General features: G+C 47.0%; 1 protein-coding gene across 2 annotated transcripts in view; it reads right to left on the minus strand.

The window, feature by feature from the left end:
* Nucleotides 1-23,109, minus strand: part of LOC146207360 (uncharacterized) — a 51,166-nt gene that overhangs the window by 4,149 nt on the left and 23,908 nt on the right. The window contains exons 5-6 of one of the 2 annotated variants that reach the window (XM_084586867.1): nt 18,658-18,700; nt 8,505-8,588 (exon numbers count right to left, since the gene is read on the minus strand). In XM_084586867.1, coding sequence (XP_084442993.1) covers nt 8,524-8,588; nt 18,658-18,700 — 108 coding nt within the window. In that variant the 3' untranslated portion in view covers nt 8,505-8,523. The remainder of the gene's footprint in view (nt 1-8,504; nt 8,589-18,657; nt 18,701-23,109) is intronic. The other variant, XM_084586787.1, reaches the window with a different exon arrangement.

Below are 23,109 nucleotides of genomic sequence, written 5' to 3' on the forward strand. Positions count from 1 at the left end.
ACTGAAAACACGGCTGGCAATCCACCTTCCACATAAACGCAAGGAATTCTCGTTTCGGAGCTATCACGGGGCTTAGAAACATAGCATATTTGATTTTGTGTAGGAGCGCTTCATCAACAGCTGTGATGACCGAACGTGGGAATTGTGCCGTATCCAACTGTTCCAGTAACGTAGTACAAAGTTTGGTGAGGTTGACGATCGCCCTACGCATTATTATTTTTTGCCTATGCCGTTTATATCGTGTTCGTCTCCGTTGGCGCTATCGCTTCCCGTCTCAAGGATCAGCAGAACGCGAGGTATCTACTCACGCCGGACAGCATCGTGCGACTGATCCGCACGCGAGAGCACGCCGCGCGGTTGTGCTCGTCCAAGACGATAAGTTTCGATATCGGCAACCTCTCAAGGACGACCACGTACGGCATGCGCCCCAGACGAAAGCCTCAACTCAAGACGGGCTGCAGTTATCTACAGCCCTCGTATTTCGGCACCTCGTTGCTAACAGCAGACAGCGCTATCCTGGCACAGGTGAACGTTTCGTGAATCGTGTACTGCGGAAGCAGCGGCTAAAGCACATGCATGTAGCGCCGCTACAGCAAACGAAACGGGGCACCATATGCTCGCACGCTTGCACCTCGTCCCCTGCCGAGCACCGTAGTGAGAGCATTTTCGCTGACTGCAGTTGCTTGTGCAAGCCCACCCCTACGTTCATAAGGAAACCGCGCCAATATTTTTTTTTTCTTTCCTCCTTTCTAACCTTGTAACTTGATCTTTTCCCTCGGGGCGCGGTCCGAGCTTCCAAGCGCGAGGAAACTGTCACCACATCTTCTTTTTCCTCACAATTAACATCTAATCGTTTTAGCTGGAATGCATGCATAAATTACCTCTACATTTTGCTGTCGAGATGCCTTCGACAGAAGTACAAAAAGACAATGAATCGATTTTTGCTAAGATGTTTAGTCGCACAAACATCGCACTTTACTTCGGCCAGAACAGAACTTGGCCCCATGTGATTAGCGGTTGCTACGTTAGGACCCTTTGGCGGTCTTACAAGCTTACAAAGGGAACAATTAATCCATTTTATACCCATTATTGTGTTGCAAGTAATAGCTGTTGGTTACAGTGAAATTTGACTGTAGTGTAATACCACGTACGTTTATTAGGATCGAAAAAAAAAAAAAGTTCGATTCATCCACAAGTCGAGTTATCAAATGGCTGTAAAGAAACTGCCGAAAATAGTGTTTCAATGTGACGGACAATGGTCGTCTGCTGCTGAGTGAAAACTGCACGGCCGTGACATTGCTGCGCAGTTCTGTCAGTGTCGAAGCAATACTGCTACAAAACGATAACGGCTTCCGCGGCCTTTTTCACGGGCGACGCGGCACGAGGAGGCTTCACCGCATAAACGGGGAACCGCGCGCGAAGAGCCAACACGAGCGCACCGTTTCGTTTCGGCGCACCGGACGAAAGCGAGAGAAATGAACCTCGGAGCCAGAACCGCAAGACAGTTTCTTTTACAAAATTAAAAAGACAAAAACCAGCGACGCGGATATCGGCGTCCGGAACGGCGCGCGTCAGACTGATCCACAGCCGATAGACGCTATCGCCGCGGGCCCTCCAGTCGTCGTCACGTCTGCGTCGTTCGCACGTCAGCGCTTGCACGCACGTAAGGCGTTGCGCGGGCAACCCCACTATTCGAGCTTAATGGAGGATATTTGAATGATCGCTCGGCGTGTCGAGGTACAGACGGCTAGTTTTCCAGGAATCTGACGCGGGGCTGCTGAAGGGCCGCATTCGACCTTGACCGCAGCTCGATCCTTCGTGCGCCAAGAGCGTCGGAGAAAGATAAAAAGTCGGTCATGTGGATTTAAAATGCCCTGAAAACATAGCCGCCAAGCAAAGTTTTGAAATCTGTCCAAATTATTTATTTATTTATTTATTTATTCAAATACCCTAAAGGCCCGGGCGGGCATTACATAAGGGGGGGGGGGGGGGGGGCGGAAAGTGGGACAACAGTACAAACAATGCATCCAAAATTGCGATAAGTATACAGTGGTTAACAATATAGCCAGGCGCAAAATGTTGAAAAGCTAATGCTTCAAACACTCAAATAAAGATACAGATGGCACCTAACATTCACGTTTTTCGAAGAGCAGCACTTTAATACGAACGTAAAAAAGAAATGCAAAGATGAAGGTTACAGCTCGAAGTGATTTTTTAGTCCGGTTACAAACGTTTCATAATCACTGGAAGATGCAATGGTGGCAGGCAGCAGATTCCATTGACGGATGGCGAGGAGGAGAGGCGAGTGAAAGAACAGATTGGTTCGAGCAAAGATGGGTTGCACTTTCAGTTGGTGATCAATGCGTGGGAATACATGATGAGCCGGCGTGATATGATACAACGCAAAGGAAGAATTACTATAATATAATTTGAAGAAAAAGGACAGTAAGGAAAACATTCTCCGTCTTTCAAGAAGAGGTAAGTTGAGGGCTGTTTTTATTTCAGTTATACTTGCTGATCGCGAATAGTTTTAGCCTCTCTCTCTCTCTCTCTCTCTCTCTCTCTCTCTCTCTATATATATATATATATATATATATATATATATATATATATATATATATATATATATATATATATAACACCGCCGAAACGAGGAATTCCATTAGCTTCATAATGTCGCTAGGTGCTCATTCACAGAGCCACAAGTTCAGTACAGACGTGGACGTTTCAGACGTGATAAAGCGAAAGCATTACTGCTGCTTCTCGCTGTCTGAATTCTTCGTCCTTCTCACGTTTGCGGCGTGTCGGCGTGCCATCGTGCACGCTGAGGAGTGAGGACTCGCACGAAGAGCGCGGAGCTTACACGGTGAAACGCACACATATTCCCCCACGCCAAGCGAGGCTCTTTTCGCAGGGCGCGCCTCACTTCTCCGTCGGCACTCCTCATCGCTGTCGGCATAGTTGCGGGGATACCCGCCCGCCTTTCAGCTATGTAATGACGTCTGAATGTGAGAAGGACTGCTAGGCACACGTGTAGGGTCAGAGCAATCTGCACTATGGATCAGCTCTGGAACATCGGATGTTGACTTTACACTTTTGCCACTACTCTCGCACGCACGCTTCTCTCCATTTCCACATGCGCCCGATGACTTCGTACTGCTGCCGGCGCAGGACCGGATTATCCAAGGTTCAAATGAACCGGACCCTACGTCATCATAGGGCCCCCGGGAGGCGGAAAAAAATGACTGATTTCGAGGTTTGGTCAGAAAAATAGCCAAATAAAATTAATATGTACTGATATATCGAATGCGTCAAAAGCTTTCATCGCATCGTGCGCTTAATCCCAAAACCCGGCCTCATACCTCGTCAGTCAAAGTAAAAAATTTTGCACTCTCCCAAGCAGATGAAAACAACAAATCCAAGAGCTTAAGCTGGTTCTAACCTGCTGGTACTCAACTAGCCTTTAACCGGTTGTCAGCGGGTCCCAGTTGGTGGTCAAGTGGAATCAACACGTTCTAGGTGACTTTCAGCTGGTAAGCTAACTAACCTCTGTCAAGGCGAAGCTAGTGTTTTAGTAATCTGAGTGTAAGCAGTGAAAGCGGTGACAAAAGCAATAAATTATTAGTTCAAGATTGACTGCTCACAGCTGACAGTCGCGTCGCCTTACTAATTGTGACACGAGATTCTCAGGTGGTTCAACGTTGAAGTTCTCATCAAGAAACTCTCCCACCAAAAGGCTTGAATACGGTTATAGTAACCATTCGCTTGCTTTAAGGATGGAACGAAAAAAGCATACATGCTACACAATTAAATACACCCCCCATTTAAAAGTTGAATTCCTATGAAATATTGAGTTGAGTTCTCATGGCCATGGATGGAGGTAACAGGGAGTAGGCAGTCTTCAGTGTTCGAATGGGTCGTCGGTCATCTGACACTGCTCTGACCAGGCCGCTAAGGGAGCCATACTTATATCATTTGCAAGTTTGAGTCCGTTGCTAGAAGTGTTTGAAAAAAAAAAGGGGGGGGGGGGGGGGGGGGGGTGGAAAAGGAAACACTCAACGCACATTAAGATATAAAAACGTATAAAGATAATATGCAAAACGATAACTGGATTACAAATTCACTCTTGGTCGCGCACTTTAGCGCATTTTCTTCCGTCATGCGCCCGCTCTAGTTGACGCCGCACTACTCACTCCTGTTCGGAGTCTCGTGCTCACACTTACTACCCCCAAACACAGGCTGCGCACTAGGCCCATTTAAAAAGAAAACATCACAACCAAAAACAGGTAAACACGGATGGCACGGAATCACCAGAGGCACGATGCAGGTGGTGGTGGTGGTGAAAACGTTTATTTCATATTGGGAGGTTTGACGCGGAGCCTTAAGGGCTTCGGCCTTATAATACTGGGTGGAGACCCTAGTCAGGGACCCCATTGGCGGTTGCCGCCGCCCGCGCAAGCTGCGTTAAGGCCCTTTGGGCCTGTAGGTCGCAGCAGCTGAGCAGGGTCGCCTCCCAGTCCTCCCGGGAAGGGTTAGGGACGGGGGGAAGGGATGGGTTTTGTTGGCAGGCCCATACCATGTGGTAGGTGTCAGCCACCTCCCCACAGTACTGGCACTGTCCAGTGAATTGTGAGTCAAAATGTACTGCCGGGCACAGCATTGTGTTAATGAAGAGGCAGCTTCTCGTTCCCTTTTCCTAACCCTTTGCAGGGGTTAGGGTATTTGCGATGAGAGTTTTGATAAAAAATTACAATATCTTTGAATGTGTAGGCCGGATTGGAATCGATGTCCTCAGCCGATTCGAGTCCCGAGGAAACTGCCCGGAGAGGAAGCGCGCGGGCGGCTGCGTCAGCTGCCTCGTTCCCTGCAAGACCCTGGTGGCTAGGAGGCCAGACGAGATATCGGCACGCGGGGTCCGTGTCCCAACAGCAATTTCGAAATATTCTATAGGCTAAGGGGGTGGTCCACCCTTGGGCGACGTTCCGGCAAGCCCCTCGTGAGTCGCTGATGATATATTTAGAAGTGTGGTCTGAGGCGGCGAGTGCAATGGCTACCTCTTCAGCGTGTGTTATAGATTTGGCCTTGAATGTAAGGCCATTGACTGTGTTCCCGTTGTGAACGACAGCGGCCGTGTACCCGCCCCCCGGATGGGGGCCCGAGGCATCCACGTAGAACACACCTGATTTGTTGCCATAATGGCGGGCCAAAGCTTCCGCCCGCACCAGGCGCCGCCCATTATGGTCTTCTCGTGACATGTTGGCAGGGAGAGGCCGCACTCTAAGGGCGCGTCTCCAGAGTTCTGGGATGCGGAGCCTCTCCTCTGTGAACTGTTTATGTTGAATGTTCAGCCGGGCAAGAAGACGGTGACCCGACACTGTCTGTGTGAGGCGGGTATATTGGTTCATCAAATGTGCTTCCCGAAGCTCCCTGAAGGTGTTCACCACCCCTAGGGCCATGAACCGACTGTTGGAGGCGGAGATTGGGAGGTCGAGGGCACGTTTCATGATTTTTCGGAGGATCACCTCAAGGGTATCCTCCTCGTGCTTCCGCAAGTGGAGGTAAGGAGTCGAATACAGGATTCGACTGGTTACGAAGGCGTTTGCCAGCCGCAAGGCATCCTTACTTCGCAACCCCCCGCGTTTGTTACACACCCGGCAGACCATACGGCCCACCTGGTGCCCCACCTGGCGGAGCTTGGCTAGTGTTGTGTCAAGACGTCTTTGGTGATGGATGAAGAGACCGAGTACTCTGATCTCTTTTGATTCATGAATTGGACCGCTCGCAAGCGACAGCGAGATTTGTGTACTGCATCTCCGAGTGGGGCGGAGATGCACAAACTGTGATTTCTGGGGGTAACATTGAAGACCACAGCACCGGGCATAGCGGTCCACTATGCTCGCCGCTGTTTGCAGGCAGGTTTCAATGTCGCCCACACTGCCCTGCGTTGCCCATAGGGTGATGTCGTCGGCGTAGAGCGCATGCTGCACGCCTTCGACCTCAGCCAGCTGGGCCAGCATCATGGCAATGTTAAAAAGCAGCGGGGAGAAAACTGTGCCCTGAGGTGTGCCCCGTGTGCAGAGCATAAATGGTCCGTGCTCCTTGTCTTTTATTTTGATGTATGATTGTCGGTCTGTAAGGAATTGTCTTATATAATTGAACGTATTGCTGCCACAGTGTGTTTCACTTAGATGGGTCAGTATGACTTCGTGTGTGACGTTATCAAAAGCGCCTTTTAAGGGGGGACATGGATCTTAAAACTAACTTTGTTATTTGCTGCCCAAATGTGATGAAACCTCACAGAATTATTGTTTTTCTGCTGATTTCAAATATGCAAAAATTTCTCTCCTAGGGCGATTAGTTCTAAAGGTATTAGAGAATTATTGCTATTGTCTGCTCAAACAATAGAAGAAAAAATGCTCATTGGAAATTAATTTTTAATATACAGGTAGATACTGTAAAGTATAATTAATGCAATGTTGGAAGCACATTTTTCATTTTCACTTCTAAAATGTTTATATCCTATCTTGAAATCTTTACACAATTGCCATGCCTGTGAGTGCAAAGTTCAGTGGGCTGCTAAATCTCTATTATTAGCTCAATTTTAAAACTGCTTCCAACATTGCATTCCTTACGCTTTATAGTATCTATCTGTATATTAAAAATTCATTTCTGATGAGCATTTTTTTCCTGTTGTTTGAGCAGACAATAGCAATAATTCTCTAATACCTTTAGAACCAATTGCCCTAGAAGAGAAATTTTTGCACATTTGAAATCAGTAGAAAAAACTGAACAATTCTGTGAGGTTTCATCACATTTGGGAAATAAATAACAAAACCAATTTTAAGACCCATGTCCCCCCTTAAGTCTAGGGCGAGTACAACTCATTGTGGGGGCGTTCGAATGGGTTGAGAATTTATTTGTTAAGTGGGAGAAGGACATCCTGTGAGGATCTGTGTGGGCGAAATCCGAACATGGTGTCCGCTAAAGTGTGCCTGTGTTCAAGATACTCGGATAGCCGATCGCGCACCATAGTCTCCATTAGTTTGCCCACACAGGAGGTGAGAGAGATGGGGCGGAGGTTATCCGTGTCTATTGGTTTTCCAGCTTTCGGGATGAAAGTCACAAGTGCCGTTTTCCAATCGATGGGTAAGGGGGTTTCCCCTGTCCAGATTGCGTTAATGTATTCGAGTAGGCACTGGTACGTCGAGTCAGGCAGGTTCACCAAAAGCTTGACGGTGACCTTGTCCCGACCAGGCACGGTGCCCCTCTTCATTTTGACTAGACTGACCCGAAGATCGTGAAGCTGGAAAGGTTTGTCCAGCTCAGAGTTCTCCTTGCCTGCGTAGGAGTAGACTGATCCTTGAGGGTCTTGAGCTGTGCACAAGTCCCGGGTGTGTGTTTTGGAACATGTAAATCGACAACCCCTCTCCTGCATCGTGCTGGCACAATCGCTCCCGGACCGGCACGATGCAGGAGAGGGGTTGTCGATTTACATGTTCCAAAACACACACCCGGAACACTCCACGTGTGGTTCAAGGTTCACAAGGCCGCCGCCCGGACGAGAATTCCCGCCGCAGTAAGTCAGCCGGTAACAGAAGGGAACTTATATGTTTTGTTCATTGTGTAAACATTGTGAAAAAATTAGGAGGGCGCTTCTACACCTAGCAGACGGCATAGCATTAGTACCGGGAGCCGACAAATAGGTACCATTAACACTGTCCCATAACACACTCAAGCAGCGCCTGTCTGCGCACACTGCCCACCCTATGTTTCCCCAGGCAGCTGCTAGCTGCATACGCTGTTGCGTAAAATGCAAATTTATTCTGCAATTTTAAAGCAGAAAAGGTGTGCGATACTCACAAAAGTGCTTCCTTCTGTTTTAAAAGTGGAAATTATATGCAAAATGTATATTATATATTACTGATTTTGTGCCAGTTCAGTAGTGATGTCATTTTCTACAGGCGCCACCATTTCGAAAAAAATTTCTAGAGGGCACTTTGGACCACTAAAGTGCGATTAGGCAAAAGCCATTATAGCGCGATGGATCATAGCCCTCCACTACGGCACCTCTATCTCCCACTCTTCTTTCATTCCCACCTTCCTCCCTTCCTTTGCTTTAATTTAATCGGAATGACTTCTGCCATTCTTAGGCCTAAAATGGTCCATATATTGGTTTGTTGACAAAGAAAGTTCCTATTCTAGAACCAGATGATTCCACTAGGTTGACATTATTGTTGTGCCTCTGTTTGAATAAGATGTCACAAACAGTGTAACACGTCCCACAAAATGCTTACATTTAGCGTATGCAAGAAAACATTCCATAATAAAAATAGACATCAGCCATGAAAGCGTAAAAAACAATCATTGGGCGATAAACCAGTACAGAGCATGTAATACCATAAACAAAGCACAGGCTTTGAGTGGCTGATACTATCCTCTTTACATTCAAACATGGTGCCAAACCTCCTTGAAAAAGGCATCATAAGGTGGTCAAGCACACTTACTTCCCCGTAGTTGGTACCTTTAAAGTGACATGCCCGTGTGACAGAACCCATAATGACGCACGACCAAGGCTAGAGGTAAGACCACTGAAACGAGAGAGTAGTATTCGGGCACTACAGCACCACATAGCTAACAAGCAGTTCCAAGGTCTCTACCACCCAAAACCACAAAAATAAGCGCAATAACAAAGGAAGTGAGAGACAGATAACATGCAGACCATATGCCATCTAATCATCTAACTATTCATCTGTAGTAAGTGGAAGCCGCAAAGTGCACTCTGGTGCACTAGTGCCCGTTAGAACTCTTCTATGTTCCAACCTTCTTACTGCTTAGCAATTCATATAAATGAAATATACAGCAAAACCCTGTTAATTCAAAGTCTTTGAGACCATCAGAAATATTGAAATTAACAAGGCACAGCAAAAAGAAGAGGACTAAGGGCAAAACAAATTTGTGAGAATGTGCTACCTTCATTAGATGAACTTTGCAAATTAGTACTGCAGATTGCCGCGTAAAATCAAACCTAAACTCTTAGCATTTAAAAAGAAAAGATCTAAATACAATCACTGAACAAAAATTCAGATGTGGTTTACAATTCAGTTTTATAACGGCACTATGGCAAGTTTAATAAAGCAAAACAATGAGAGCACATAAAATTTCAGACGCATAACTAGATTGCTCAATTCTGTGGAATCTATTCTTGACCTTGGTTACGATAACTATCAGAATGTGCACAAACCTGCTGACCTTTTCCTCCATCGTACTGGCAATAAAAAGTTGATGAAAAGTGCTTTTACAGTGATAGTTGATTTTTCAAACTGCCCGATTTATTGCCTATTTTTGCAGTCCCTAGAAATCTTATGCATACCATCGAACTTTGTTGCCACCAAACTTTGTTTTGTAGTTTTCCACAGAAAGGTGTCATCGCTCGTACGCAACTCAAAGCAATAAAGGCATAATGATGCATTCGCAAGGACAGCAATTCGAAGCCAATGGACACCAAAACCAAAAATATAGCGCTCAACCCTACGTTCCAGACTTGCGTGTTGTCCGACTGACTATTCATATTTATATGCGACAGTGCTTCAATGGAAATGCCAGGAAACTAACTCTCTAACTACAGCACACCACTCAAAGGAATGGTGCAGGCCAGCTTTGTACAGTCAACCTGCCATGAGAACGAAGCAAGAATTCTTGCTTGATTATGGCCAGGCACGACAGAGGGCTTTTACCCACATGATTAGATGCAGATGGATTTCTGGAAATGCACTTCTGATGCACAGCTGGCCGGAGAAGAGAGTATCTGACGATTTTGACATCACTGAGCTGTATTCAGATCAAGCCATTATACACAAGGTACTAGCACTCCCAGACTTCCACTAACTAATCTGATGAAGCAAATGATAAGGCCCATCTACTACCAGTAGTTGTGGACACTTGAACCGTGATTAGTCATATTAATTACATTGTGTTCCTAAAGCACTTAGTCAACAGTAAAGGTCTTAGCAAGGAGTACTTGACTGCACTGGAGAGCTTGCAAAGCGTTACAAATGGGCCAAATTTTAAAAGGCCGGTGTGCATAACAGACTTATTAACTAAATGTTGCAGCAGAACCTCAATAATATGCCCCCATTCATGCGACGACCCACGTTTCAAGACAAATTGGAGCACCCAGTGAACAACCCACAGAGATAACGCATGAAATGTCTAGATTACGTGACACAAAATTAAATGCATCGTGTTTTATACAACGGCTGGCAAGAATTAGTCTAGCCCGGCTATAGTGAAGCCACTTATAGCGAAATAGCGCTTATAACGAAAGAAGTTCAATTTCCCATTCCCATTTTTGCATTTTCAATATAACTTCGGTCCAGTTTTAACGAAGTAAATAAGCGCCCATTAGAGAATATAGCAAAGTGATTTTGTATGAAATGAAAAAAAAAAAAAAGTATTAATCAGGAGATTTTTACGCCTTCAGGCACATTTTTGTGCGAAAATAAGGACAAAATTTGGCTGACGGCCGCATTCGCAGCGTCGTCTGCTCTCCCGCGAAGCGAAAGGTTGCTTTACTGCATCACTTGGCTTGTCGTCTTCGTGATGCGGCTTCCCGTCGTGCCATTGAGCCAGATGCGCGGGAAGTAAAAAAAGTAAAATAAAAGGAAATTTTTGGTGACATCACGGAGCAGCGGTCGACTTGGCAAATCACGGTTCTTGAATTTCTCTCCTCTCGGTTCTGGGCCCGGGAGAGAGAGAGTCAGGGAGAAATCGTCATGGAAGTGAGAGGCAGAGAGAAGCGAGAGTGTTTCCTCCACTTTCGTGGATCTTCGTATGTGCTTCTCTCGCTGACGCCATTACGCCTTCCTGCCATGTTCCGCTTCTTACCTTTGATATCTCGTGACCCCTAACTTCGCCTGGACAGTTTCTAGACAACGGACCTACTCAGTTATCCCCTTTCTCAGACCCGACCCTTCGATTTCTCGGCAATGTCGAGTCTCGCGAGCCCCAGTACCTCAACAGGAAAGAGAAAAGTGTAGTCATTGAAAACGAAGCGCACCATTCTGGACGAAGTGCGCCGAAACGTGAAGACGAGTGATATCGAATGGAAGTATGACGTCGCACAGTATACACTCTCAACGATAATCAAGAACAGCAACAAGATTGATGCCGTTCTCGACGATGACGTTGGCAGCGGGGACTGAAAGAGGATCCGGTGTGCCACGTACGCTTACATAGAAGCCGAACTTTACAGGTTGTTCTTGGATGCCCGATCAAAGAATACCCCGCTCAGTGGACCCATTATGCTAGTGAAGGCTAAGGACTTGGGCTTCGCGCTCGGTCACGATGACTTCCAGCCGGGAAACGGGGAAAGGAGAGGCACAATATTACGTGTAAAAACATCGTTGGGGAGGCCGCATCCATTGACGAGGGATTGCTCCAGCAGTGGATAGCCAAGCACTGCGATCAGATTCTTGCGTATTCCGACAAGGACATTTACAACGCAGACGAAACGGGTTTGTTCTTCCAACTGCTGCCATCAAAGACTCTCGTGGCCAAGACGGACAAATGCGTGGGAGGAAAAGCCAGCAGAAACCGAATCACAGTGCTGATCTGTTCTAATATGGATGGTTCAAACAAACGAGACTTGTTGGTCATTGGCAAAGCTAGGAAACCACATGGCTTTGCCAAGGTGCTCTCTATGCCAGTGACTTGCATAAGCAACAAGAAAGCATGGATGACGAGAGATTTTCGGCAAGTGGCTCGCCGAGTTCGACAAGGAGATCGTCCGGAAGAAGCCTAAAGTGCTGATGTTGCTTGACAACTGCACTGCGCATCACGTAAATGCACACTTGAGCGCTGTCGAGATTTTGTTCCTGCCCCCAACAACTACTGCCAAGCTGGAACCTATGGACTAGGGGTTATCGCTAACTTCAAGGTCCATTACCGGCACAGAGTGATCGAGCGCCTTCTGGTCGATGGTCACTCTGCCAACAACGTGGCCGATATGAAGGTCCCTTTGGTGAAGAGGGACGTGAAGCACCTGACTATCTCTCATTGCTTTAAGAAAGCTGGCTTCTCCTAAAGCCGGAGCGCGGACACGGCGCCTGCCGGGGATGAAGCTGCCGCGGTTGACATCGCTGTAACAGCTATGGGGGTCCGCTAAAGAGTTGGACCTTGTGCCTCCAGTTCTGTCTCACATGGATTTCATTTCCGCTGACGACAAACTTGTTGCCACGAAGGAGTTCACAATTGACGAAGCTGCCGGGAACGTCGTGGAAGGGACGCATAGCGCCTCTGAGAGTGACTGCGACGATGTTGGTTGTGCCCCTAAGCCGGTGACCTCCGCAGCGGCCATCGCAGCTGTTGACACATTATGGATGTACCCCGGGAGTTCAAAGCAGAACTTCGGTTCACAGTTGGACGGTATGGAGGCCACGATCCTGAAGACTGCACTTGCAAAACGTGTTCAGGGAACGCTAGACCACTTCGTCCAGCGACGATAAAACAATTTACTCAAATTTGTCTCTTTTTCATAGTCCAGATTCAACGAAATAGCAGATACAGTTAAACCTCGACATAACGAAGTCGGTAAAATCGGCACTTGAATTCGTTACGTCGAAATTAGGCTCATAACATGCAAATAAAATTCTCAAATGGTGTTGCTGGTGCGAAGCACACACGGAAGAACTTTGATTTGTGGGTAAAGTAGTCCGTCACTTTCTTTTGAGTCTTCTTTGCATTAAACAACGGCATTATGCACCGTTCATAGGCCCACAATGACCGCATAGCCTCTTCCTCTCCTGTAAAGCCCGCAAAGCGCCTCAGTACGTCAATCGCATCAACTACTTCACGGGATGTGGAAACGTCGCCACACTCATCCCGATTGTCCGTTTCGTTGTCACTCTCACCTTGCAATTCCCGAACCACATTGTTCAGGCTCGATTCCGTGGTCACCCATTCTGTCGCGAGGACACATGAATCGCCAAGAACGAAATCGCCGATCTCGACGCCCTCCGGCACAGCACCACCGCTGTGAAGGCACTCCCAAGACTCCTGAAGTGCCTGCGCTTCTGTTGTTTCAAGTGTGGACAAACCACCTTCATGTAGAGCTGCTGCGGAAGCGTCTGCTCCAAGGCCTGCTTTTTGAAAACAGTTTTCAATGATTTTCTTTGGCATTACTGTCCAGGATGCGGACAGCATCTCGAGCGCTTGAAACAAATCAACTTTCGTTGACCGCTCCAGCCGAATGTCGAGGAGCAGCTTGTCAACTAATCTTCGGCGATAGGCACATTTCAAACTGTTAATTATGCCCTGATCGAGCGGTTGGGTGAGTGATGTGCAGTTAGGTGGGAGAAACTGCAGTTCCACATGTGCAAGCTCGAAGTTGTCAACGTGATGCGCGGAGCAGTTGTCGAGGATGAGGCACACGTGGCGTCTGGATTCTTTCATGTCCTCTTCAAGATCTTGCAGCCAACTGCAGAAAATACTGCAAGTCATCCATGCTTTTTTGTTCGATGTATAGGCAATCTCGAGTTGCCCCGAATTCTTGAAGCAGTGTGGTTTTTTGCTGCGCCCGATAACAAGCGGCAAACGCTTGTCACTTCTATCCATGTTGGCGCACAGGAGGACTGTGACCCGTAGCTTGCTATGCTTGCCGCCGTGGCAACGATCACCTTGCAAAGCCAGTGTGCGATTAGGCAGCATCTGATAGAACAATGCCGTCTCGTCAGCGTTATATATGTCTGCCGAATCGTAGCGCTCGAGGATATCTGGCACTGCATTTGTAATCCAGGCAGCTGATTCTGTTGCATCAGCCGATGACGACTCACCGCTCGAGCTTTTGCCAACGATCGAGTGTCGAGCCTTAAACCTATGCAGCCAGCCGCTGCTGGCCTGGAAGTCATCGCGACCAAGCAGGCATGCGAAATCCTTGCTTTTTGTTGTAGGACCGCACCACCGATGGGAATGTTTTGCGCCCGGGTTGACATGAACCACTTGAAAACGGCTTTATCCACGTCTTCATAGGTCGCTGCCTTCAACCTTTTCCGCTGGCTGCTAGCCCCCTTTTTTAAGGAGTCGATGATGGATTCCTTGGAGCTCAAAATCGTGGAGAGTGAACATTGCGGTATCTCGAACTTTGCGGCGACATCTTTCTTCTTTTCGCCTTCGCGACGGCATCCAGTATGCTGGCCTTCACTTCTAGAGAGAGCGCTTTTCGTTTGCCACTCATGCTGCTGGAACGGAGCCACAAGACAAGCATCGCAACTACGACGACGACGAGGGACAGGTCACCAGTCACGCGACAATGTGACAACAAACAAATGCACACACGCTGCATGCAGACATGCGCTGTGCAAAAAATAGGCATAAACTGAGTAGGGAGCCTGCATGCTGCGCTGCGGCGCCTAAATGATGATGATGCTTGATGATGATTATGTGGCTATCCCTTTGCATCGGGGAAGAAGGGGGGGGGGGGGGGGGGTGCACTAGCCGTTTACATGTCATAAGTCAAACTGGTCATGTCATAAACTGGGCCGATGCTCGTGCCGCCTAGTGGAGTTGCTCAACACCATGTTTGCGTCTCCCGCGTAGTACATCAGATGGCGCAGCGCATGCCACGTCGTATCATCACCGTCGTCACATTTTTAAGCACGCTCGGCTCTGCTGCGCCAAGGTCGACCCACCTTGGCCGCACTGCGCTTATTTTCAGGCTGCGTGCACTTTGATGGGCGCTGCTCTCAACCACTCAGGATCGTGGTATAGTTCAGCCCACTTATAACGAACTTGATCGTCACGCGGCATTTGTTCGTTGTATCCAAAGTTCGTAGTAAGTGGACCACCTATACAATACGGGCAAAAAGAGCAAGCGAGACGAAAGTTAACTTTGAAAAAGCTCCGTGATGCATGTCTGCTTTTTCAAAGCTGATCGCATCACTGCCGTTTCTAATTTTTCCAGTGCGGTAATATGTTCATCGCCGAGTTCCTTAGGCGACGCGATGTAACCGATCGCGGTTGAAGCGTTCACAGCAACCGGCGGTAGAGCAGCATCCTTGTTATCGTCCTCGCCGGTCTCTGGGCAGTCAGGAAGGGCTCACACTTCACGCACAATAGCTTCGTCAGTGCATGGCTCCGCAATGTCGGCGTCGTCATCAGCAGAAACGAAATCGTCCCAGACAACGTCAGGTCCTTGTGCGCATTGCACAGGTACGACGCATTGCCTTGTGCGACCGGCCTTGTGCGACCGGCCTTCCGGTGGGTGATCTATGGCGTCCTCGGTGCCTGGGCCCATAAAACCCGCCTTGCGGAAGCAATTTGCTATGCACTCCGCGGTGAGTTCCATCCACGCCGCTTTCAACATCTCCACGGCGGCAAGCGAACTGATGCGAACTGGCATGGCAGCATCAATCGCGATCAACAAGCGTTGGATGACGCGCCGCCGGTAGCACACCTTGAACGCATGAATGATGCCCATATCCAGCGGCTGAATTTTGCAGGTTGCATTGGGAAGCAAGAAGAGCACTGTCACTGCACTCAAGGAAGGCTGCACATGGTGCGCCGCACAGTTATCCAGCACGAGCAGGACCTTCCTGTTTTTTCGTGCCATGTCGCGGTCGAACTCGACAAGCCACTCGGCAAATAAGTCACGACTCATCCAGGCTTTTGTATTGTTCCTGTAGCATACGGGCACGGAGCTTCCAAAGCATCGCGGCTTACGTGACTTGCTAATGACAAGAGGCAGCCGCCGGTCATTGCCGTCTATACTGACACACAGAAGAACGGTTATGCGTAACTTGCTGTTCTTCCCTCCTGCGCACTTGTCGCCTTTCAAGGCATACGTTTTAGATGGCAACATTTGATAAAACAACGCAGTCTCGCCGGCATTGTAAACGTCCCGTGGAGCATAGCTCGTGATTGTTGGGAAATTGTCGGAAAGCCATGCATCGACGTCCTCGTTCACAGACGCGGCCTCGCCGACGACCGCCTTGAAAACAATTCCGTGGCGAGCCTTAAACCGGTGGAGCCATCTATTGCCTGGACTGAAATCGGGAAAGTCCAAAAGGAAGGCGAAGTCTTTAGCCTTGGAGAGCATCAGCGGTCCACTGATCGGAATGTTGCGAGACCGGGCGTCAGCGAACCACTTCAGCAGTGCGTCCTCAACGTCCGCGTAGGTCGCCTTCCGAAGGCGCTTTCTAGTCGTCGGGTCGGCATTCACGGTAGCACCAAGAACCTTTTCCTTGCCCTTAGCAATGGTTGAAATGGTCGATTTCGACAGTTCGTACTTCTTGGGCTCGCGCGTTGAGGCAGCCTTCAACTTCCCGATCTGGGATAAGCACGGATGCGGCAACGATGTCAACGCAGTGCCATCACACAGAAAAAATCGACGGCGCAATGCCCTCAGCGCGGGGTGGCAACGGAGCAACAAATGGAGAACCAGTTTGAGCCGGTAGAGCAGGCGCCTGACTTTCCGGATTGGCCGACGCAGATCACGTCGATGCATCACAGCAATGCGGGCGGCGCCACTTTCTCTTTCGTCACCGCGCGCGTGCGCTTTTTTGTTTTCATTTTTCAATGCGCGCTTTTTCTTTTTTTACTTTATTTTACTCGAAAAGGAGTGCCGGGGGACGCTTTGTGCGTTCTGTGTTCGCGTCGTGTCAGGGGAACACAAAGTGCGCGAAATTCGCCTGCCGCGGGTTCGCAGTCGAGCGAACCCGCGCCAAACACCGCCGGCTCGGTCAACTACGGGGGCCCGACAGCTTCGCGTTCGCTCTAACCGAGTGTTGAGGCCACAACAGTTCGTTCTATGTGAGACACTGTGTCATTGCCCCAATATATATTTTGACAGTAGCACCGCCCTCGTTCGTACTAAGCAAGCATTCGTTATATCTGCGGTTGTTATAAGTGGGCTGGACTGTACACCTTTGTTCAGGCATTCAGTCTTCAACTAAATTTCATTACATTGAAAGTTTGGCGAAATTTACTTCATTATAGGGGGGCTAAAAATACATTGCGTTTTATGCGCCCAAAGAAACTGAACTACTTCGTTACATCGGGGATTTCGTTAAATTGAAGTTCGTTACATCGAGGTTGTAATGTATAGCGAAGCGATTTCCAATTCCCAACAACTTCGTTATAGCCGGGCTAGACTGTATATAGAATGGAAGAAGCTGGTGGAAGGCTTGATTGGCAGACTTCGCATCACCTGAATTCATAATCAGAATTAAAATGGAGACGTGACAGCTTGCCGATGCGAAGTGGCGCACTACTGCCCGCAATGACAGATTTGCTTAACGGCCCAGATTCTGTGCATACGAGCCATGGCCATTATGAAAGGCAGCTGTCTGGCCCATGTTTTCTCGCTCATTTAGCTGATAAACGACATCATTTGCGCATTGATTTCAGCCTGAATTTATGTAATGCTGGGGATAATCAGTAACAAGAGTAGACCTTGTGTGATCAGCGGTGGCAAGTTCGAAAACATTTTTCGCTGTGGCTTCAGCGCGGAGCGTGTTGCGTTTAGCGACACTGTGTGTTGTCATCTTGTGGGGTGCATACTGCTTCAGGAATAAACTGCGAGTGTTGGTGCACTCTAGTCCCACATAAGGACATTATCCAAAGCTTTTCCTTTTATTACGAGAATACCTAGTGCATACGCTGCCCTGCAGACGGTGAAATAACAAGAGTTCTAGGCGGAGTCTGAAAATAATGATGTCTTGTGAGCACGCTTGAACCGTGCGTCGCAAGCTCTGAGCAGCTGTTATTCTGGAGCATTGTCCAAAGTATTGACAATGAGGAGACTGCACACTTTTTTGTTGAAGGCCAATTCCCGCACAATGAAAACAAGGATGCTTTTATGATGCAAAGGTTAAAAAAAAAATTAATCTGAACTCTACCGCAATCTACCGATTTCTTTGTACTTCTGGCAGTTACGTAGAAAGTTGTTCCAGTACAAACTCATATACAATGTATGCAATCCACTTGACTGTGAAGTTTGTTATAAGTGGGCCCAGCTGTTTCATTATTTAGCATTTTCACTGCAGCGTGGGTTACATCATTTATTAACGCTGTGTGCCCACGAATACTGAATCACACAGTGAAACTGCAGGACAGCTTTGATTGTGAGGTCTGAGAATGGGGACTTCACAATAAAGGCTGCCCCACTTCTTCACATTTTGTGACAAAGTATTCCTGGCGGCACTAAATGAACGAATGAACCCACTGGTGATCTACAATGCTGTGATCCTGTTCAGGCATACCTCTAACATAGCTGCTAACTTTAATCATTAGACAGCGTAGAGACAAAACCAGCTTTCTTGAATGCTGTATGCATGTCTTAGTTACGAGAAGACTCCCTAGATGGTGCCAGCTACACCAGCAACAGAGCAAATCATCAATTGCACAGAGAGAACTGTCATGGCTCAACTACTCAGCCTTCCTATCAATATTAAGAAAAACTGCCACAAAGTGGAGAATCCCGAAAGGCACATGGCAAAGCTATGGCAAGAAACAAAGGAAAGCCCACTTTGCTTTTCATTTGCAAGAAATACCTGCTGCCTAGAACTCTGTAGTTTGGATGAGGTGTTTACAGCAATGTACTCTGCTAGCTGAAAACCTACAAAAATTAGAAAGAAACCAGACCCACAACATCAGTAAACTCACCAGATTTTGTTGGCTTTCCCACGTCCATAGCCAGCCGTAGCAGCTGAAACAAGACAAAAATGTGGTCACCAGTTTTGAAAAGTAATGCAGACGACATACAGAACGTCTGACTTGATCATTGACCTCCTCAAGTACTGAGAGGTACAACTTCAACAAAGTCACGAAAAGCCACAAAAAAATTGTCCTAACAAACGTGGACTCCCAAAAAAACCTGAATGTGTGCCAGGCATGTCAAACTCTGTTAGATAAAAAGTAGAGCAGGTTTAGTGACTTTGTGCATCAATCAGTGTGCGAAAATGGAGAGCTGCGCATGCTATTCTGCTGATATAGGGACAGCAAAGCGGTGACTCATGTCGACACTCCTCGCTCGCCATATGCACCGAGCACTGGTGCACTTTTGTGATGGGCTTTTGGCTATGCTGAAAGGACGGGTGACGCTGCTCGTATTTTAAACATTGTAAGAAAGCTGTAACTATAAATCTGCTTTTCTGCACACATTACATAGGAAACCTTCAAGTGGTACTTTAAATTGGCAGTAGCGTAGATGTAGACCAACAAAGTCACAAATTTTTGTGACCATTTAGTAGACCCCTCCCCATCTGAGAATGAAGTTGCTGTTGGCAATTAATAATATTAATAAAAATAAATAAAAACATTGTTGCCCACACCGCACCGCCTAAAGCACAATGGGTTTAAATCAATATAAGATTGGTAAAAAAGAAAAAAAGAGGAAAAAAAAAAAAACAGTAATTTACAGGTAAGAGTGGATGGGGCGGCTCAGTGTCATTCATTTAGCAATGAGCATAATTAATCAGGCAACAAGTCTATAGTTTTTAGGTTATAAAGCATTATCTTGGCTTAAAATTGCGGACTGGGAGAAAAGGCACTCTCATAGAGTGGGAGAGGGTCCCGTGCATTGCTCTGCTGCCTTTCCAGGTTGTGTAACAGGAGCCACCCACAAGAAGAAGGGCAACACCCGGCAAGAATACCTTCGGGAACAAACCTTTGGCGAAGCAGAAGCAATCAACCTTCCATCCGCAGCACTGTTTAGTTTGACGGAGGATTTGTTTTTTTTTTTTTTTGTTTGTTTTTCCTATGGCTTCATTTGCCGTAGTAGATCCCCTTAAAGCGCATTCAGATGAAGGGGAACTTCTCTCCTCTCGAGCAGGGGTACACGTTATTAAAACGAGATGCCATCAGGTGCCGAAACCGGCTTCTCGGGGGCGAGGGGCTTTTTCACGGCTGACACCCCTCAGAAGAGAGGGGTGTCAGCGACCTTTTCTTCGCTCTCCTGACAACTTTGCAGGTCATGCCCCGCGGGAAGTGCTTGATTGTAGTTGGTTGTGGTGGGGGTAGCGTGCTCTGTAGCTGTGGCAAAGCTTGTTGTGAACGATGAAGAAACACTTTCTCCTTCCCAATAGCCGAACTGTACCAATTACTTCGATACATCAGCTGGACGGAGTACAATAAAACAATCTCGAGCATGTTTGTGTGGACGATCATGGTGAAGTGAACAGTCGGTTGCCATCCTATGCCACCACAAGCAGTCTTCCAACAATAAAAATTATAATCTACAGTGCTTTCCTTCTCCCGTTTATCACATACTGCCTTTGTATCTGTAATGAAATAACTAAAAAGAATAATCCGAATATTTTTCGCACAAAAGCGCGTTGTCCAAATGATTGCTAACGTGGCGTGGCATGTGCACACTGATGCGTATCTTGATAAATTTTACCATCGTCATGTCAGCTACCTCACACACTTTGAGACTTTTACGCCTGTATAAAACTGCTCTTTTAGATAATAAACAATGACTGTATGCTAAAAATGTTCCATTTAATTTGATACACACCTGCTTATAAAGTGCAAAGCCACAACTATTGGTCCTTTCCACAATCATTGTGCTGCAACTTTGCGAAACGACTGAACATTCTTTCAAAACATGGCACGACCAGAGAAGAACATAAAATAATTAGCTCTGATACTATACCTCACCGACATGTTTTTCTTGGTGCTACTTTTGTTTCACACCCAACATTTGTTGTTTTTGCAGCAAATTTCATAGTACATAATTTTTTTCTTTCAAAGTTCGGTGCGTGCATAATTCATAAAATGCACTTGATATATGCGGCATGTAATTATTGTGTTCTAATAAATTGCCTTCTGTGTAATCTGCCTTGTGAATGCTCTCAAGCAGGATCACTGTGTTCAGAATGGACACGGAGTTTTTCAAGCTGAGGCTGAGAGCTTTTTCCTCTTTGTCCTTTGTTGTAATATTGAGCAAATAATATACAGTAGCCGACGGGTAATTCGGACTCCAATAATTCGGACTTGTAGGATATTTCGGACTTCAGTGAGGCACCGTCAGTCACCCCATAGAAGCGCATACATATTCGCGACGGATATTTCGGACTTTAAAAGTCCGAAAGTTCGATTTTTCGGACCAATTTCAGTCCCCTGCAGGCCAAAATCTGCCATCTTATCGGCTTTTCGCCGGCGCAACAAGCGTCATCTTGGATTGAGGTGGATTGGCTCTGCAGTTGGATTGGCTTGACATGGTTTCGGTGCCCCATTTTTGCCAGGAAAGGCCCCTGCAATCTCTGCCACTTCGAGGTGGCAGTCGGATTGTCATCGCCGTCAACCTGCTTTTGTCGCCAACGCTGACGCGGGCAGCTATCTCTTCGTGCTTTGTCTCATACGTCCGCCGTGTTGTCACACGAGTTTCTCCGACCGCGTCAACCGAGTGGCGCACCGTCAATCCTTTGGCCAGGTTCTTCAACCTGAAGACGAGTCGGACTCCGGCGACGACTCGGGCGGCCTACCACAGCCATCGCTTGCACAAATTACGAACGCTGTGAACTTGCTGTCTAGCGTGTACAGCGAAACGACAACTTTGGCGCAAATACAAGCGCAAATCGTCGCCAGCAAAAGAAATTTGCCGCAAGGTAAAATCGGCGACTTTTTTAAGCCGATTTCCTCTGAATAAAGTGATTTTTTTGTGCTTCACGGATTTTTCGGACTGTTCGATTATTCGGACCATTTTTCGGGTCCCTTCAAGTCCGAAAAAACGGTCGGCGACTGTAGTATGTACAACCCCTTTATAGTAAGGTAACTGGGACTGGCAAAAATCTTTATTATATCATGGTCTTTACTATAACAGTTGTTGGTGATGACATGGCCCTGAATATGCTGTCTGGTAATTAAGATGGCTTTATGAAAAAAATTTTATAAAAAAAAAATATACCTTCAAAATACCTTCCATCCTTCTCTCATTTCCTGTTTGTGCAATTTTCTTCTTTTCAGGTACAAGACGTTTTTTTTTTTTTGTTTACACTTTGTTGAAGTACCTCTTTATCATGAATGCAACGTAACTACAAATACAACAAAGTTTGATTTCAAGAGAAAACAAAAGCTTTGCATGAACATGGCGTCGTCTTCTGCTGCTTCTTTTATTTAAGAGGCAACAGATGAGATATGCATGCGACAGTAAAGCGCAGCAAAAGCGCACATGCCGCGCCTCCACTTCTCCACACCGCTGCCTCGTGCTTCGCGCTACACAGTGCTGCAAATTTTTGGTCATTAGTTCCCTTCACTACTTGGTTCATCTTCACTCTTTTATTACTGAACTCACTGTGCCAGCTTCTTTCCATATTTATAGCCACCTTCCCTTTATTTTTATTTTTTTTACACGCCACATGCTTTTCCTCACGGCTACAAAGCCTATGTAAAGTCGGCTTCTCCTCAAAGCTGGAGTGCCCAGTGGCAAAGCAAAATAAAGAAAAAAATAACTGCATTTTTTTTTCTACAAAACAAAATGATGTTTTTTAGCGATCCAAGGAAGCGCGCGCAAGCGGAGACATCATTTCATGCAAAGTATGCTGCCACGGCCAGACGAACATTACTATAACAAATTTTTTTATCAAAAATGTTGGTTGGTTTGTTGATTTGTGGGGTTTAACGTCCCAAAGCGACTCGGGCTATGAGAGACGCCGTAGTGGAGGATTCCGGAAATTTCGACCACCTGGGGTTCTTTAACATGCACTGACATTGCACAACACACGGGCGCCTTGCTTTTCGCTTCCATTGAAAAGCAGCCACCGAGGCCAGGATTTGATCCCGCATCCTTGGGAACAGTAGTCGAGCGCCGTAACCACTGCGCCACCCCGGCAGGGGAAAAAAATGGTCATCTATGGTAGATGAACTATGACTTCAGTTTCATTTTACTATATCTGCACTGTAGTTGCACAGGCAAACTTGAGGTTGGGTTCGGACGCGCATTTACTATATAGCGGGGTTTATTTCATGTGTGAAGTTACTGCAACCATCACCTAAGAATAAGGGAAAGGGGAGTGAGGATGTGATCTAGTCTCTTCCTGTTGTGGCTCTGATGCCTACCTTGTCATTGTGCCCTTATATTGACCTGAAACTGATACGATATTGTATATAAAATTT

Source organism: Amblyomma maculatum, chromosome 1 (assembly GCF_055883805.1).
Source record: "Amblyomma maculatum isolate TAMU_Amacu chromosome 1, ASM5588380v1, whole genome shotgun sequence".
In the NCBI taxonomy this organism is placed as follows: Eukaryota; Metazoa; Arthropoda; class Arachnida; order Ixodida; family Ixodidae; genus Amblyomma; species Amblyomma maculatum.